This window comes from Entelurus aequoreus, linkage group LG03 (assembly GCF_033978785.1).
Source record: "Entelurus aequoreus isolate RoL-2023_Sb linkage group LG03, RoL_Eaeq_v1.1, whole genome shotgun sequence".
Taxonomy (NCBI): domain Eukaryota; kingdom Metazoa; phylum Chordata; class Actinopteri; order Syngnathiformes; family Syngnathidae; genus Entelurus; species Entelurus aequoreus.
This window is the reverse complement of record NC_084733.1, coordinates 72,109,552-72,122,411: the sequence shown is the minus strand read 5'-3', so window position 1 is coordinate 72,122,411 and position 12,860 is coordinate 72,109,552. Positions and strand designations below refer to the sequence as shown.

At 37.4% G+C, this 12,860-nt stretch overlaps 1 protein-coding gene across 1 annotated transcript in view; it reads right to left on the bottom strand.

Moving 5' to 3' along the window:
* Window positions 1–12,860, bottom strand: part of ptprq (protein tyrosine phosphatase receptor type Q) — a 78,886-nt gene that overhangs the window by 22,462 nt on the left and 43,564 nt on the right. The window contains exons 27-35 of the mRNA XM_062040875.1: window positions 11,251–11,360; window positions 10,987–11,173; window positions 6,902–7,140; window positions 6,750–6,819; window positions 4,111–4,269; window positions 3,696–3,960; window positions 3,550–3,623; window positions 3,380–3,479; window positions 1,905–2,033 (exon numbers count right to left, since the gene is read on the bottom strand). Coding sequence (XP_061896859.1) covers window positions 1,905–2,033; window positions 3,380–3,479; window positions 3,550–3,623; window positions 3,696–3,960; window positions 4,111–4,269; window positions 6,750–6,819; window positions 6,902–7,140; window positions 10,987–11,173; window positions 11,251–11,360 — 1,333 coding nt within the window. The remainder of the gene's footprint in view (window positions 1–1,904; window positions 2,034–3,379; window positions 3,480–3,549; window positions 3,624–3,695; window positions 3,961–4,110; window positions 4,270–6,749; window positions 6,820–6,901; window positions 7,141–10,986; window positions 11,174–11,250; window positions 11,361–12,860) is intronic.

Sequence of the window (12,860 nt, the reverse complement as noted above, 5' to 3'; positions counted from 1 at the left end):
TTCATATAAAAGGCAATTTTTACACCTACAGGAGCCTCGCTATTTTAGGGTGCTTTTAATTTGGCTGTGTGGGTGATGGCATTGGCTCAGAGGGAAACTGATGAGAACACATTTAGTTTTTTTACTGGCTGGTCTGCTGCTGTAAATTATGAAAAAGGAAACAACAAAGCACATATTTCCTGATGTGCTCTCCTTAAGAAAAGCAGCCATGATCGTGACTTTGCTGAAAAATGTGATTACACAAGGAATAAATGATCAAATGTATTCAAAGATCGATGCCTTTTTATATGTGTATATATATATATATATATATATATATATATATATATATATATATATATATATATATATATATATATATATATATATATATATATAGTATTTTAAGCTAATAAAAAAGAGCACATTTGTCAGCAGAAATGGTTGCAGACAGCATGTCTCCAGAGAAGAAAGTATAAAGTCACAATGACGAGTCGTAGTTTCGAAGCTGCCACTTCTATTTTGGCACAAACTCTTCAACAAGAGATGATTTTGCACCGACAAAAGCGTACGTCTTCTAGGCAGCTGCAAACACATTTTCTCTCCTGTTGCATTCCAATTTAAAAACATATCTGGTGCAGCCACATACAAGCTTGTAATCTCCTAAAGCAGGGGTGTCACACTCGTTTTCCTTGAGGGCCACATCTAAGTTATGTCTGACTTCAGAGGGCCCCTTCTAATAGTGGATTATATTATTACACCATCTCCTGTGCATTTGTTTATTAGATTTTTTTTAAAAATGTATTAGATTTAAAATAAACTTCTGTTATTTTACAGTAAAAAAAAACTGGCAGCTCAGTTGCCATACATTCAATTTACATTGTTTTTTACAGCATATTACTGTAAACGTAAAAACACTATCGCTGTTTTATTTTATTTTTTTACAGTAAACGACTTGCAGTTCAATTGCCAGAATTTAATTGTAAAAATTAAAAATCAAAATGTTTTGGTACTGTAAATAATTAAAAAAAAATGTTATGGTCAAATCTGAGCTGCCAGTTTGTTTTACTGTAAAAAAAACTATTGTAGATTTTACAGTAAAAAAAACTGGCAGCTCAGTCGCAATAATTTTATTGTAAAATATATGTTGTTTTTTACAGCATGTTACTGTAAATGTGAAAACAGTATCGTTATTTTTTACAGTAAAAAATACAGCTCAGTTGCCAGAATTTTACTGTAAAAAATGTTTAAACATTTTTTTGGTACTCTAAATAGAAAACTGCTTTCTTACGGTAAAATTCTGAGCTGCCTGTTCTTTTTAATTGTAAAAACAACTGTAGATTTTACCGTGTATTACAGTAAAAGGCAAAATGGTACCACAGTTTTAACAGTAAAAACTAGCAGCTAAGTTGCCAGAATTTTATAGTCCACAAACATCGGTACTTCTTCCATTTACAGTAAAATGCTGAAAAAACCCCCAGTACATTTCACAATTTTCCCGTCAAATTCATTGTCGTTTCTACAGTGTACAATTTGATGGAAAACTTCATTTGAAAACATAAGTCGAGCAGGTAAAAAGTCGTTATTTTTATTTTAACAAAAAAATGGTTTGAATGTATAATATATTTGTTGCATTATTAGATATCTAAGTTGAAAAAATATGCGATTGCATGGAGTACTTGTATATTTTTCAGTCAAAATAGAAAGAACAAATACATTTAGTAAGAAGAGATAAAGTACTTGATTGACACATATATTATTTCGAGGGCCAAATAAAATAATGTAATAACAGGCCTTCAGTTTGACACCTGTGTACTAAACTTGATAGCGTTTAATAGCATTTCGTGTGTTTGTTTTCATGTACACGCAGAACATACTACGCTGATTATTACAACGTAATACACAATCTTTTGCAATACACCAACCGGTTGAGTTTCTCTTGTTTCAGCTCCAAATCTGCCACAGCGATTAGCTGATCCAGTTTACACTTGGTCTCGATGATCTCCGCTTGTCTGGGGGAATACGTTCCACCCTCCTTCTTGCGCTGGTGGACCCTGACAAACATGTCAACACATGTCAAGCAGTAATGATCAAACCACTGTATAACTATTCTCATTATTATTTCAGAGTACATTATGTTCCGTTTTGAATCAGTGGTCATGGCGCAAACCAACTTTGCACACTACACATCCCCACATTCTGAGAGGAAATCAGGATCCGCACACTTCACATTGCTTGGGGATCGAACTGGCGTCCACACATTTAAGAGGCGCGCGCTAGGCGACAAGCCAAAAGCCCGAGCTGTCATCTCGTTATCTAACGCGACTGTTAAAGCATCAGGGAGTAAGGTTAACACACGTACTAGCACACACCCAAGGGACGGAACTTTGATATCAGAAGTGGGAGGGGCATAACCTGCTTAAGTATAAGCGCCCGGCTTGAAGGGGGCGTGCTTTGTAAGGATTAGATGCATGTTAATGAAGTACAGAATTTTTTTTTCAATAATGTATTTTTTGTAAAAAACAAAGTCAACAAAAATATCTGTTGGTCCGCACTCAGTTGTAATACACTTTTTCACCACTTGTTGCAGTAATGACGATATCAAACAAACAGAAGAAGCCTGAAGCTAAATTCATAGAGAAGTTTTTGAGCGCAAAAATGATGACTAAAGTGGAGAAGCTGTATTTTCATTTGCACTTTCATTTCATTGACAGTTTATCTAAGAAACATATTCTTTATTATTATTTTAAGTTAGAATGTCGATGAGATGGCGACTTGTGCAGGGTGTACCCCGCCATCCGCCCGAATGCAGCTGAGATAGGCTCCAGCACCGCTGCGACCCCGAACGGGACAAGCGGTAGAAAATGGATGGATGGATGGATTTATTTTAGCACTGCGTAATTGTAGGTAAATTTATTTTTCATCTGGTTTTTTTGAGTAAATTATTTTGCAGAATATTTGGTTAGTATTTATTTTTGTAATCAGCCTGATCGAAGTCTAGATGAGTATCTTTGTGATTTAACACATGATTTGATATAATTTGACAAGGTTTTTCCTGTTAAACTGGGCAACACGGAGACGCTAATGCATGCTTTTATTACAAGTTGTATAGATTATTTTAACGCCCTGCTTTCTGTTCTTCCTAAAAAGGTTATTACACTTTTGCAATCACTCCAAAATTCAGCGGCACATGTCATGACAAAGACCAGAAGGCAGACTCACGTTACACCAGTTGTAAAGTCTCTGCATTGGCTCCCCGTGTGTTTCAGGGTCAATTTTAAGGTTCTACTTATGGTTTATAAATCTTTTTATGGTATTCGGCCTTCTTATCTTCCTGATTTTTACACAGAGTGCTTTGATTAGTTCCTGAGTGAACAGCAACAAAGTATTCTCATCTTACTTGACAGACGCACAGATGATGACGATCAGTAGCACGACCAAGAAAAAGGAGAGGAGTACACCTATAATGATCTGTTCGTCTCTGGTCAACAGTCCGTCAACTACAGTGAGAAAAATAGCAGACTAAATAAACGGGAAATCATAATGTAATAATGTCGACTATATACATACCTGCAGTTCTAATATGGTCCGAGTACTCCGAGTCAGTGTATTGTCCAATGATGTTAGTCGCTCTGAACTTAAACCTGTTGGATACAATGAACATGTTAGAACATATATTGTAGCAATTTACTTTGTTGAAGCGATGGTGCACGCACACGTAAACAGTTTTAGCCTTCAGAGGTCCGTTACACAAAGTGTCAGTGTCGTTCTCCTGCACACACTCGTCATGTGCTCCTATCACGTAGCTGGCCGCCGTCGTGTGTTTGCGTCTAAGCAATGGACGCTCGTTTCCAGGCACACCGCGTGCCTCCCTCGTGTCCCCTGAACATGGCGGGTTGGGGAAGCCCTGGTCAGTAATGTACGGGATGGGACGCTCGAAGAAGGCACTCCTCCAGTTGCTCAGGTTTAAAATGTCCTTCACTGTGGCACGAAGGACGGAAAAATGGGCACATTGAGTCACATTTGTGCTGACACTAAAATTCTGCCATTTTTCATACTGTATGTGTTCATCAAGCTCAACACAGACTGCGACTCTTGGTGAGCGTCGTCAATATTTTTCTAGAATCATACCCCCTGACTCAGCCACGATGACCTGAATTCTTGCGATTGGCCCATTGTCGTCACTATAGAAACACGCAGGCATTCGGATGGTAATACTCCTGTGGGTAACCATGGCAACCCCTCTATGGCCGAGCACCGCCTGGGGTCTTTGGGTGGGCTTGGCCGGGGCTGCAGCACACAAATATCATAATAATGAGGTACACGCACACATACTAACTACCACAACTTTACTCACATGCTCAACTGCAGAGAGTACCAGGTTTCCAGTTAGGGTGAGATATTTATTTGTAGAGGAGATTTTTTATTTGTACAAATGCATTTTAAACATAACATTAAATTACATATCAATCTTAATCCTTTTCCAAAGTTGTTCTGAAATTATGCAATTTCTCTGGAAATTCCAACATGCAGTTTTACAGAAGCCATGGCTGCTCTGCAGGTGTTTTAAATTGTGGTCATGTTACCATTTTCCCTGGGAAACTCCCGTGTTTTGTCCTTTTTTCCCGGTGTGTTCCCGTTATTAAAAATTTCCCAAAATATTAATTTCCATGAACAAAAAAAAATCCAAAGATAGTGGATGACTCACAAGAGGCTTCACTTTGTTTATTTAATTCCGCTACAGATAGTTCAAAAAGTTATGGGTGGATTTTGATTAGACTTTCATGAAATGTCAGAAACGGGATAAAGAACAAGTGATTCGATTTTGGAGGCGATAAGGTGTTCTGTCGAAATGAACTGCTTCATCGAAAAAAGCTACCAGTTTTAGATTTATTGATATCAATTTGATATCAACCAATCAATCTATCAACATTTATTTATATAACCCTTAATCTCAAGTGCCTCAAAGGGCTTCACAAACCACAACGACATCCTTTTACGAAATCACCGTCTGGATTTAGAACTTTTTTTTACTATTTGGAGGTCGGGCCTAGCTAACCTGACTCTCAACAGATCCTCGTAGTTCACTGAGCTCCACACCAGGATCTGGGAGTTCTCAATAGGAGATGTATTTCAGAAGGTGGGGCCTTGTAAAAAAAAATAATTGTATGTGATTGGATAAACCACTTGTCCGTTATCTTGAATGACGTGCTAATTCAACCACTCATATGGAAATCAACCCGTGACGCTGTAGAGCGATGCTGGGAAATCCAAACCCGGTTGGAAGAAGAGCCAAAACATCCTTGTCACCAATAAATGCCTTCAAAACCGTTCTCTGTTCATCTTTTAAAGAATTAATATTCGATAGATTTGACAAAACAGTTGCAATAGCAGAATCAATGTCAGCGCACGACGCAGCGAGGGCTGCGTGCCGCTATTGTTGTTTGAATCAAACAGTCGCTTCGGCGCTACGTCACATCTGTGAAATCCCGCCCGGCGATCCTGATTGGTTCATTATTTTTTGCTATCTGGAAGGGGTTTGCAATGCCTTCGAGCCCAGATCCTTGTGTGGAGCTCAGCGAACTACAAGGATCTGGCAAGAGTCAGGTTAGGGCCTGGCGGAGGTCTGCGTTCTTCAATTTTCCCGAGAAATTTCCCATATTTTTGGGTCACATGTTGACATGTATAGTAATGGCATCAACATTGAATTAATATCATGTTGCAGCTGTAGTTTTTGTAGACCTGTACTCTATCATACAGAGAGGCGTTTCTAATATTTCGGTGACCTAATGTAGCTACATGAGTGTGAAGATTTTGCAAGCATTATCACCAAATTATTGTTACAAGTACAGCTCCCAGAGCCGGGGTTTCCAATTTTTTTTCTATTGAGGGACGCACACTAAAAAAATCAAAGCATTGCATTTTGATATTTCTAATATTCAAAACCAATAAAATTCATAGATATTTTTTAACATTTAGGGCTTCCCTCAAGTTTGGTCCTTAGGGGGCGGGAAGGGTCTCAGTCATAAAAACGTTAAAAAGTCATATATTACTGTATTTAGATAGGATAGGGTAGACTTTTATTTATCTGACAATGGGGAAATTAAATTGTTGCAGTGCATGTTTTTACATACAGTAACAGAAGTAAAGCTTAATGGAAAAACAAAAAAATAGTAATACATATTACATATTGCTCATTAAATATCTATAGATAGAAGATAAATTACAACAAAAAGTGGGCAGCATAGAACGGAGTCAGCTCTCTTAATCAGTTTATTAAGTCTATCTCTGGTCAATCACAAGTTGTTTTGTTTTACTGGTGCTCAAGTACAGGTGATTACGTGCACACCAGTCAACAAAGCCTGAGCAGACTTCTCGGTCATCTCAGAAATCATCGTATTTATATATTTTTTTTAATTTAACACTTAAATCTCTAGATCTACTTTAGGTCTGTCGATAGTAAAACATGTTTTTATGTCATTGCCCTTTTTTTGTGAAAACCCTGATTTTATGGAAAAAACACAACATTTAAATGATTTCCCCCCCCCAAAACATTTTTTAATGGAATATGTGATGTGCGTTACTGCTGCGTTACATGATTCAACATGGCAACACACAGAGAGAAAGAGTGCAATCTTCTTACAAGCACACAGAAGTAGACACGCTCAGGCTTGCATGTTCTTTTTTTGGCCAGTAAAATTGCAGTTGATTGTAAGAACAATGTTGTGCTATGACTTAGTGATATTATACAGTGTGTAGGAACACAGTACCTTTGATTCCAGTCGTTATCTGGACATGCGGGCTGGGTGGACTCTTACCAGCACCATTCTTTGCTGAAATCTACAGAAAAACACAGAGAAGAATAAAGAAAAGGACACATTATGGGTCAAAAAGCAAAGAAAAGCCTGTTTGTGTCCTTTACCTGAATACTGTAGTCATGACCACCTTTCAGGCCATCTATGACGGCACTCAGCATGCTGTCTTCGTTTTGGGTGGTATTAAGACTGATGTTCCTCACTAGGAGCTCTTTTTCAAAGATGTACACAAAGTAGGACGTGATTTGCCCGTTAGGCTCCTCCGGCGGGGTGAAAGTAACCTTTACCCGGTTTACCTCATCCGGGATGACAGAAACGACCACGTTTTTTGGTGGATCTTTCGGCTCTGAGGACAGATAAGAAAGCATAGATGACAAAGAAAGAGAGATGAGAAAGAAGCCATTACTGACCTTTTATTTTTTTTTACTCAAACTCAAATGCATACATCTATATAGACATTTCAGGTTATACTTACTGTATATATTTCCTAATTGTAATGCTCTAAGGCCTACTGAAATGAATTTTTTTAATTTAAACGGGGACAGCAGATCCATTCTATGTGTCATACTTGATCATTTTGCGATATTGCCATATTTTTGCTGAAAGGATTTAGTATAGAACAAGACGATAAAGTTCGCAACTTTTGGTCTCGGATAAAAAAAAGCCTTGCCCCTACCGGAAGTAGCGTGACGTCACAGGAAGAAGGGCTGCTCACATTTTCCTATTGTTTTCAATGCAGCGAGAGAGATTTGGACCGAGAAAGCGACGATTACCCCATTCATTTGAGCGAGGATGAAAGATTTGTGGATGAGGAACGTGAAAGTGAAAGACTAGCGTGCAGTGCAGGACGTATCTTTTTTCGCTCTGACCGTAACTTAGGTACAAGGGTTCATTGGATTCCACACTCTCTCCTTTTTCTATTTTTCACGGATTTGTATTTTAAACCACCTCAGATACTATATCCTCTTGAAAATGAGAGTTGAGAACGCGAAATGGACATTCACAGTGACTTTTATCTCCACGACAATACATCGGTGAAGCACTTTAGCTACTGAGCTAACGTGATAGCATCGGGCTTAACTGCATATAGAAACAAAACAAATACGCCTCTGACTGGAAGGATAGACAAAAGATCAACAATACTACCAAACTCTGGACATGTAACTACACGGTTAATGCTTTCCAGCTTGGCGAAGCTTAGCAATGCTGTTGCTAACGACGCCATTGAAGCTAACTTAGCTACGGAACCTCGACAGAGCTATGCTAAAAACATTAGCTCTGCACCTACGCCAGCTCTCATCTGCTCATCACGACCCGTGCTCACCTGCGTTCCAGCGATCGACGGTACGACGAAGGACTTCACCCGATCACCGATGCGGTCGGCGGCCCGGAGATGGAGGAAGTCAAGGTGAGGTCGTTCGGCTAGCGCGTCTGCTATCCATCTGAAAGTCCTCCTGGTTGTGTTGCTGTAGTTCGCCGCTAATACACCGATCCCACCTACAACTTTCTTCTTTGCAGTCTCCATTGTTCATTAAACAAATTGCAAAAGATTCACCAACACAGATGTCCAGAATACTGTGGAATTTTGAGATGAAAACAGAGCTTTTTGTATTGGATTCAATGGGCTCCGAATACTTCCGCTTCAACAGTTGACGTCACGCGCAAACGTCATCATATCGAAACGTTTTCAGCCGGAAGTTTGCTGGGAAATTTAAAATTGCACTTTATAAGTTAACCCGGCCGTATTGGCATGTGTTGCAATGTTAAGATTTCATCATTGATATATAAACTATCAGACTGTGTGGTCGGTAGTAATGGGTTTCAGTAGGCCTTTAATTTTTTCTGAAATACTGAATTATGTTAACCCAGTGCTTTGTAATTATTTTCACTTACACCCACCATAAAAATAAAACATTTCGCACCCCCACAACTATAAATATTATCATTTGTCTATAAATTATTTAAGTACACCTCTGGAAACATTGGATCTTATTAATATTATAGAAAACAAAAAAGAAAAATATATAGATGAATTTACATCAAATAACTTTATTAAAATTGTTTTTAGTCTGCAATAGAAAAGATTTAAAGTGCATCAATTTGTCTGAAATAAATAAATAAAAAATCCTCATTTCAACTATAAAAACCTCTTGACCGACTTGAACCATTTGATACTGGAAAAAGAAATTAAACTCAATAAATAATACATTCAAATTGATCAGCGACATTACATAAAAAGCACAGTATATAAAACACTTTAACCTACAAAACAAAAATGTATAAAACAATTTGTGCTGATTTATTTTTATCAAAATGAGGAATTCAGGATTAAATGGCTACAATGAGCACGTTTTGTAGAGCACAGCTTTTCGAAGCGGGGTTTGAAGCATGATAGTGTATGATACTGATAAAGCATGTTTATCATCCACCTTTGCGTTTGAATTGTGTGGCATAACATATATTTAAAACAATACATGGTACCTCCTTCATTATCTTCAATATAATTACATTAAACCTCTTTGTTTTTTTCTGGTAAACAATAATGAAAGCCTTGATTAAAATGATCAGCGATGGGATGGCGACCAGTCTAGGGTAGCGATCGACCGATTATCGGCGCAGATATTTGGCATTTTGACGTATATCGTTATCGCCGTTTTTTTACCGATATCAGACAATATTTATTTATTGTTTTTTGTACCACTACAACATAAATACACCAGCAGATATAATATATACACATATGACATAAGTATTTAGTGTGATGATCCGTTGCCCGAATCATGTTTTGTTTTAGTTTAAGACTCTCTTAGTTCTGTTTAAGCTCCCCTGGGTTTGTGTTTCTTGGTTGCCATGGGTGCTGATTATTTTCACCTGCCTCTGATTAGTGTTTGGGACGCTCACCTGCTCCCGGGCACTAATCAGAGAGCTATTTATTCCTGCCTTTCGCCACACTCGGTCTGGCTGTTTTGTTTGCTCCTACAACAAGTTACATTGGTACTCCTTTGATTCCTGTTTATGTTAACTTTCCAGTGCTAGTGTTATGCCTTAGCTCCCCATGCAATCAGCATGCACTTCTTGTGTTTGTTTGTATTTTTCTGGAATTTTTAAATTATGGACTGATTTATAGAAAATAAATTATCGTCCTACCCGCACGCTGTCTCCGGAGTTCCGTCTGCATCTTGGAGAAACGATCCGCGCACAAACATGCGACCCTGAAGTAATAATTTAGTAATAAAAAAAATAAGAACATTTTGATAAGTAGAGAGTAAGTTAGTAGTAATAACCAGTGATCCTATCTGTTAAGCTGCGGCTCAGACAGCCATCCTCCCAGCCCACTTCCCCCGCTAATACATTTCAACCTTCCAACCAACCAACAAATATTTGAGGGTTCCTCACGGGGAAACTTTACAATGTATTAAATCCATATGTTTTATAAAATTGATTAGCGTGTAAGTTATTGCGATGAAGAAAAATCCCATATTTTGAAATGCAAATGTCAATGCCCCTCTAAGACACACGTAATATTGGTGTTTGTGATATCATCTGATTTTCTTTGGTGTTAAATTAACCACAACATTAGCGCCACATTAAACATTATGTTGCTACTGGTCCGACATTTTCTAAAAAATAATGATGAAAAAACAATTTAAAGCCTTTTCCAGCTGTCTACTGTTTACATACTATTCACGTTTAGCGGACTTTTACTGCAAATGAATATCGGCTCCAAATATCAGTTATCGGCCACCTTGACCACTAATAATCCGTATCGGCCCTGAAAAACTCAGATCGGTCGATCTCTAGTCTAGAGTGTACCCAGCGCATTAGCTTTAGGTATAAAACGATGGATGGAAGGATTACAATCATTATCCTCAGTTTACAGAATACAAAATATATTTTGATGTTTTCTTAGCGTTAGTCCCCATATTTTACTCCCAAATACTCGTCTACATTATCCCATTTGCCTTTAGATAGTCTCCAGCACCCCCCGCACCCCCGAAAGGGACAAGCGGTAGAAAATGGATGGTTGGATGGATGGATGTAGACTATATTACCTTATATCAGAATATTTGACACCTTTGCAGACTTTTAAAGAGGGTTTCTTGGGTGTAGTGCCTGTGGCAGTTCCTTACTGGTTTTTTTTTACTTGCAAAGAAATGTAGATTTTTGGTCTATTAGCAACTTTTCCACTTACCTTCCTCCAGCGTTAGAAACAGAATGGGCCCAATAGCTTTGCCGTCCTTTGAGGCGTGCTCCACTGAGCCAGTGAAAGCAGTAATAGTCACAGAATAACGTGAGAACGCAGTCAAATTAGTCACAACCACAGTCGTCAACTCCCCGGGAGCCCTGACTGTAGAGTAATTCAAACCAAGACCATCCACCTAACAGAAGAGAGCAGATGGAAATATATTAAATAAAAATGGCCGCTTCATTGGTGGACATGATTCAAAGAAACGACCTCCACAAGATAGGATGTTGGTCCTGAGATAATAGCTGGAGGGTCCCACGCTATACGAAGGCTGCTCGAGGTTGAAGTCACCCTGAGGTCATGTGGAGGGGCGTCTGGGTCTGTGGAATAACGATAATAATAATGAGTTATATTTATATAGCACTTTTTTCTAGTGACTCTAAGCTCATTACACTGAGGAAAAAACATTACAACTCTTTGTGTTTATGCCTTTTTTGTAATAGCTCAAAACTGAGCATCATCTTTGCAAATGTATGATTTTTATTATGTGTAATTGTACCTAATGAAATGTCCTGTAAGAGTAAAGCTTACAGCAGAGGTGTCCAAAGTGCGGCCCCGGGGCTATTTCAGCTAATTTTTTCCCGTACTGCGGCACATTCTAAAAATACTATTACAAAAAACATAAAAAGTGGAATAAAATAACATATAGGTGAAATGTAACAAAACAAAGTTGCAATGTTGACTCTAATAGCACAAAGTTGCCATGGCTGTTTTTTTCTTGAAATCCGTCATTGCTCAAAAACTCATAATGAATAAAAAACAATGTTATGAATGATTGAGCTGTGAACCTACAAATACCTAACGTCAAATATTCCACTTTGAAATATTTTTTGGGAAAATATTGCATATTTTGTGTGCTTGCAATATAAAAACAAAGTAGTCTTTGAAAAAAAGGCATAAAAAAAACAAATTTTATTTTTTATTTTTTTTTAAATGTATAAAAACATAATTGATGGATAGATCTAAAGTTAATCTAGAGTTTAAAGCATTGAAAGTAAACACTACTACTTAACACTTTTATGACTGGTACCCTTTTCGATCCCTGAGGATTTTAGTGGGATATCTTTTTTAAAACTGTCAGTGCTAAAAATAATGAATCAAAATTAATATAGTTATGAATTATTTACCTAGTTAGGGCAAAAATTACTTTATATCAATTATTCAACTTTAATTTTGTGTTTTTGTCCCACCAAAAAAAATAATTTTCTATGACAAAAACGGCATAAAACAAACAAACAAAAATACATTAAAAAAAAACAACAACAACATATAACCGACGGATAGATCTGAAATTGATCTACGGATTTAAGCATTGAAGATTAACACTAAACACTTACGAATGGGACCCTTTTAGATCCCTGACAATTTTAGTGGGATTTTTTTTTTAAACTCATTGCTATAAAATAATAATGAATGGAAATCAATATTGTTATGAATTATTTACCTAGTTGGGGCTCCAATTAAATCAAATATTCCACTTTGAATTTTTTGGGATGTGGGGGGGAAATGTTGCATATTTTTTTCTTTTTGCTATAAAAACAGGGTTTTCTTTTACAAAAAGGAAATACAACATAAAACAAATTAAAACTTGAGATCTTAACTTGATCTAAGCATTGAAAAAAAGTTTATAAAAAATTTTATTTAAAAAAAAATGTATGTCCTGGGACCAAACTTGAGGGGAGCCCTTCGGTAAAAAATCATCTATACCTTGTAATAGTTTTGAAAATGAACAAAATCAAAATGGCCCCCGCATGCTTTGATCTTTCAGTGTGCGGACCTCAGTGGCACACAATATGGCTCCGACTACACAACCAATAAAA